Source organism: Mastomys coucha, unplaced genomic scaffold (assembly GCF_008632895.1).
Source record: "Mastomys coucha isolate ucsf_1 unplaced genomic scaffold, UCSF_Mcou_1 pScaffold20, whole genome shotgun sequence".
In the NCBI taxonomy this organism is placed as follows: Eukaryota; Metazoa; Chordata; class Mammalia; order Rodentia; family Muridae; genus Mastomys; species Mastomys coucha.
Window position 1 is genome coordinate 64,516,054 of NW_022196903.1, and position 6,454 is coordinate 64,522,507.

Here is a 6,454-nt window from a genome sequence, read left to right on the forward strand (position 1 = left end):
GCCTGCTCTCTTATAGAACCCAAGACTTCCAGACCAGGGATGGCACCACCCACAAAGGGCCCAACCCTCTTGATCACTAATTGAGAAAATGCCTTACAGCTGAATCTCATGATTCTGTGATAACTCCAGCCTGTGCCTAGTTGACACACAAAACCAGTCAGTACAGATGCATATGGAATTTTTTATTTAACAGTTTTGGGCACAGTTGACTGTAGGTAATGAAACTAAACAAAGCAGAGCTTGGAGAAGGGGGAGACTACTGAGCATCCCAAACTGTCATTTTCCATACTACAAATACCATTTGGTCCAAGCCATTACCCCTTCTTGCCTGCACTGGTCTCTTCCTCTACTTCTCTCCACTTTATTTTTGGGGACAGGGTTCTTTACTGAAGCCGGAGCTTGCCATTTAAACTACAGTAGATGACTAGTGAGCTCCCAGGATCAGCCTAGATCTTCCCCCAGAGCAGAGATTACAGGTACACTCTGCCATGCTGGGCTTTACACTGCTGTAGGCAATTGGAATTCAGGTCTTCATGCCTATGAAGGAAACACTTATCACCCCCAGGTTACTAATAGGTTATTTCTCCACCGCTAAAATGTGCCCATTTAAGCCAGATTAGATTAGATTAAAGGCAGGCTTATTAGGAAGCTGCTCTTGGGTAGGTGAGTTCCCTAGCCCCAAGGACCAAGGCTAGGGAAGTCACCATGGGGAAAGTGGGGTAGGGGGCTAGGAGGATTAGGGTGCACACAGGCAGAGAAGAGAAAAGAAGAGAGAGACCAAAATGTCTAGATTATATGAGGAGGAACTTCTGGGGGAAGGGCAGCCCAGCCCCTAGGCTGGAAAGTTCAGGGTTAGTGGCTGGGTATGCCAGGTAGAGACTAAGGGATGCTGGGAAATCCTAGAAGCCAGATCTGCCTTGGTATGTAAAATATGCACCTCAGTCCCTATTCCCGGGTCCAAAACCAAACAATCACCTCTAAAACTTCTTAATTTTCCCCACCTGAAATGCTACCTGTCATTTCTGTGATAGGGCACCATGACCAAGGCAACCTATAGAGGAAAGCATTTCACTAGGGGCTTGCTTACAGTTTCAGAGGCTCATCATCATTATCATTGTTGAGGGAGTGCAGGCATTAGAGCTTTCATCTGTTCTGAAAGTGGCAGGCCAAGAGACAGAAACACTGGGCCTGGTGTGGGTAGGCTTTTAAAACCTCAAAGTCGACCCCTCAGTAGCACCCTTCAACAAGGCCACACCCACTCCAGCAAGACCTTCCGGAACAGTTCCACTAACTGAGGATCATTCTATCAAACATAGGAGCCTTGGAGACTGCTCTACAACATCACACTGCCTATCAACAATCTCTATTCTTTCCTCCCCTCAATACAGGGCAGGGCTACCATTGTACTTTTAGTGAATTTGACTTTATTTTTTCCTTAGATTATTAATGTGTTTTTGACTGCATGTATATCTGTGCAGCAACCACAAGCATGCAGTGTCCTCAGAGGCTAGAATACGTTATTAGATCCCATGGGCAGGAGTGAGAAATGGTTGTAAGATCCATGTGGGTACTAGGAATTGAACCTGGATCCTTTGGAAGAGTCAGTATGTCCGTGTTCTAGCCACTGAGCCATCTCTTCAACCCTGAGTTTGACTTTTTTAGGTACTTTAAGTAAAATAGATATACATATAATGTATGTGTGTGTGTGTGTGTGTGTGTGTGTGTGTACAGCCCCTCCACTCCTGACCTCCACCAAAATGAATTAATTTAAAAATATGTTACACACACACACATTTGGAGATTAATGGGCACATTCTGGTATGTGGGTCCACCTGAATGGTTTCAAATATGTCAACACAGACCTCCTGACTCACACTTATCCAGGCCACCACACCATTATATTTATCTTCAAGAGATCCTGACTGCTGTTCCTTTTTTCTGAAGACAGCTACAGTGTACTTAATTTATAATAATAAATAAATCTTTGGGCTTGAGCAAGTGGGGTCTACCGGAGTGAACAGGGCTGACCGCAATTGACTAGAGTGAGCAGAGGTCCTAAAGTCAATTCCCAGCAACCAGATGAAGGCTTACAACTATCTGTACAGCTACAATGTGTATTCATATACATAAAATAAATAAATATTTTAAAAAAAAACAAGGAAAGACTCTTAATTATAATAAAATATGATACAAGCCCATAAGTAAGTACCTCCGGCCTCTAATCTCAGAGGTTGGGGGGCTGAGTGGAGCATCCCAGGAGACTCAAGGCTAGCCTGGGCTACATAGTGAAATCCAGGCCAGTTAGACTATAGAATGAGACCTCATCTCAAAACTTACCAAGGGCTGGAGAAATGGCTCAGTAGGTGAGGACACTTGCTGCCAAGCCTGACAACCTGAGGTCAACTCTTCATCATGTGATGGCAGGAGAACTGACTCCCATGGATGGTCTCTGCCACACGCACACTGTGATACAACCCTTCTGCCTCCGCCCTCCACCAAACAAACAAACAAACAAACAACAACAAAAACCACTCTCACACACACACAAAAAAAAAGATGGGGAGATGGCTCAGGGCATAAAGGGCTTGCTATGTATGCATGAGGACCTGAGTTTGAATCCCCCCAGAACCCATGTAAAGCTAGGTGCAATAGCACATCTTTAATTCCAGTGCTCTTACACTTACATAGCCAGATGGGAAGCAAAGGTAGGGCACACACCCCTCCCCTCCCGACCCCCAACCCCTAAGCTAGTGACCAGCTCGCCTGGGGTAAGCCATAGTGAGCAACTAATGTCCTCTGACCTCCACATGTGAACACATGCCACCACTCACATACATATACATATGTATACATTCTATACACACCCCAAAAGGTAGAAAAAAAATAAAAATGACACCAATTTCAGTTTAGCACACACACCCTGACTTTTTCCCCCTTCCTTCCCTCCCTTTGCACCCAGGTGAGGCCAGGATTATGATGAAACAATACCCCTTGGCATAAGGAACATCTTTCCCGGTTTATTTTTTGGTGCCTTCTCTGTGAGCTTTGGCATGGAATTCCTTCATACATTGAAACAGCGGGTATTCTCGCACGTCTATTGGTAAAACGGCATCAAAGGACCCCACCTATTCAAGATGGGGACCTTGACTCTCTGGTGACCAACACAGAAACAGCCAGGGAGTAGAAGGTAGCCTTTGCCCACTTCTGGAGCAGGCTGACGCTCTGGTTCCATGAGGCACGGGTAGTCTGTCCGCTGGTGAAGCCAGTAGGGGTCGTATTGGGCCAGGTACAGCGCCAGGGAAACTGGGTAGGCGTAATGGCAGGTGGTGGTGAACCTGCAGTCATCCCTCTTAGCAGTTACCCGGTCTTGTGGCTGTGGTGGGAAGAACCCAGGGACTCCCAAGTCTAAGGCAGTCATGTGAGGTCTTTTGAAAGCAGGATACCCATCCTCCAGCTTGGGGTTGGAGTTGGGTTTGGGCCGGTAAAACTCTTTGCTATAGAGCTGAGCATCAAGTTTGGCCTGCTGTAGAAACAAAGAGAAGACGTTGAGGCAGAGTCCCTCAAAGCATTCCAGACAAAATCCACACTACTGTTAAGAATGTTAAATTCAGCCGGGCGGTGGTGGCGCACGCCTTTAATCCCAGCACTTGGGAGGCAGAGGCAGGGTCTACAGAGTGAGTTCCAGGGCAGCCAGGGCTACACAGAAAAACCCTGTCTCGAAAAACCAAAAAACCAAAACAAAACAAAAACAAAAACAAAAAAAGAATGTTAAATTCGGGCCTGGAGAGATGACTTGAAGATTAAGAGCACTGGCTGCTCCTACAGGGGACTCAGGTCTCATTCCCAGCACCCAAAATATTTTTATTTTGTTTGTGCGTGTGCTGGGAGGGGATGATTGTGTGCGCATCTGTATAGGTAGATGCCAGAGATCAACTTCATATATTATTTCTAAGGAACCATCCACCTTATCTTTGGAGACAGAGACTCTCACTGGTGCTCATCAGGCTGCATAGCCAATAAGTTCCAAGGGTATGTCTGTCTGTCTTCCTAGCACTGGGAAGATGAGACATGCTACTATGTCTGTGGGTCTTAGGGATCAAACTCAGGTAAGTTGTCATGCTTGTCCAGCAAGGACTTTATCTCCTCAGATCAAGTAATTCTATTTTTTTAAAAAAGAGAGGAGAAGAGAAGAGGAGGGAGAGGAAGAAGAGGGCTCAGTATGGGCATAGAGGCAATAGACAGAGTGCTTGCCAATTCTGAGTTCAGTTCCCAGAACCACATAAACTGGGCCTGCTGTATAAGCCTATCTTCCCAGTATTCAAGAAGTCAAACAGGAGTATCAGAAATTTAAGTTCAAGGCCATCCCTAGCTATAAAGCAAGCTTAAGGCTGGACCATGTGAGACTTTATCTTAAAATAAACAACAAAGAAATTAATAGAATTCTACAGACACATGGGAATAATTAAGCTAACATTCAGAATATGGTAGTAAGAGAAGGGGATACACATTATTAAGCCGATTAACAATGGGTACATTAGTGTTGGCTTTATCAGTATGATTTAAAGTTTTGTTACATTTAATTATTTATTGTGCATGAATGTGTACGCATCACGTTACATGTGGAGATACACACACACTTGCCATGGTACCTACGGAGATCAGAGAACAACTATGGGAATTCATTCACTCTCTTTACCATGTGTGTCCTGGGTATTGAACTCAGGCTTGGTGACAACCATCTCTACCTGCTGAGCCGTCTCAATGGCCCTTATCAGTATTATTTAAATTGTAGTGTACATGACTTACAATTTTACATGTGCTGTATATTTTGTCATATCACATGCATGTATGTGCATACACACACACACATACACATATTCAAGCATACACACGCACATAAACATGCAAAGCCTTTAAAGCCACAACATCTGAATTAAAACAAAAATCATGGGACTAGAGAGATGGTTCAGTGGTTTTAAGATCATTCGCTGCACTTGCCAAGGACTGAGGTTCAGTCACCAGCAATTGTATAGTGGCTCACAACCATCTAGAACTCTAGTTCCAGTGGATTCAACACCTTCTTCTAACTTCTGTGGGCCTGCATGCATAGAGTACACAAACATACATGCAGGCAAAACACACATAAAATAAAATAGTCTAAAATAAAGATTGTTCCAGGGAATAATGGAATCCAGGGATAACAGGCCTAAAAGTGTTCTTCCTGTTAATGTACAGACAATCCCACTGACCTGCTCTCAGGGACTTAGCAACTGCTTACATCATCATCTGCTGCCATCACTTACCACTACCTCCAGGTGCACCAGAAGTGTGCTGCAGATAATAGCACCACAAGCCACCCCAGTGTGTTCTCTCTCTCTCTCTCTCTCTCTCTCTCTCTCTCTCTCTCTCTCTCTCTCTCTCTCTCTCTCTCTCTCTCTCCCCCTCTCTCCTTTCTCTGTGTGTAACCCCTCTCTGCCTCATCTCTCTTGCTCTCTTGCTCTCATGGCTCTCTCTCTTCCCTGTCTGTCTGTCTACATGCCTACTTGTCTGCCCCTGTCCTTTCTCCAGGCCATCATTCCTCTCCTCTCCCCAATAAACACCTTTTACACCAAAACTGTTGCATGGAGTAATTTCTTAGGGGTACACCTTGGTATGGGCCTACCAAAGGTACCCAACTCACTGCATTATTTTCCATAACACCTACCTCTTGTGGCGTGACTCTAGAGTATTTGTGCTTCCCAAAGGGCTTATAGTCGATCATGTATGAGCTTTGGTATATATCTAGGTCCACGTGGTTCTAGAAGACAAGTGAGAAAAAAATCAAGAGCCTGTTCCTGTCATTGTTCCAGTTACAGCTGTTGCAGGACTTCTTATGACATCAGGAGTTTGTTTGCGGGGATCTGACTTCTGTCCCTTACCACCCTCCCTGCTTCTTCTGTGTCCCGTTCATCTTCTCACCATCACAGGAGCCTGGCATGCTCCTACTGCCTGATGAAAACAAAGACTCTTCTCCTTGCCAACAAGCAAATTCCTGTGCATCTTCTAAGACCCCTGTGGCATGTCACTTTCCCCATCAGTCTCCCACCTCCCTATGCCTCAGCTTCCAGGGATGAAGACCTTCCTTCTTCCTTCTTTCCCTCTGTTTCAGTAATACACTCTGCAAATGGTCTTCCAGGAGACCACAGTTCCATTCCCTGAAATTACCTGTAGTTCCAGGGAGATCTGACCTCTAGTCTCCAAGGGCATGAACACACACACACACACACACACACACACACACACACACGTAAATCCTTACAAACAATTCAATTATTCAATTAAGTATCTGTGTGTGGTGACACACACCTATGATACAGCATTTCAAGGTAGATACTGGCTCCTAGTCAGGCCTGGTGGTGCTGCTTTTTTTTCTCAGCACTTGGGGACAGAGGCAGGTAGATCTGATCTACATAGT

General features: G+C 45.1%; 1 protein-coding gene across 1 annotated transcript in view; it reads right to left on the reverse strand.

Annotated features, from left to right (window-relative positions):
- Window positions 1-2,991: 2,991 nt before the first annotated feature.
- Window positions 2,992-6,454, reverse strand: part of Tex37 (testis expressed 37) — a 6,035-nt gene continuing 2,572 nt past the window's right edge. Inside the window, exons 3-4 of the mRNA XM_031380871.1 lie at window positions 5,705-5,797; window positions 2,992-3,523 (exon numbers count right to left, since the gene is read on the reverse strand). Of these exons, the coding sequence (XP_031236731.1) occupies window positions 3,095-3,523; window positions 5,705-5,797 (522 nt within the window). The 3' untranslated portion in view covers window positions 2,992-3,094. The remainder of the gene's footprint in view (window positions 3,524-5,704; window positions 5,798-6,454) is intronic.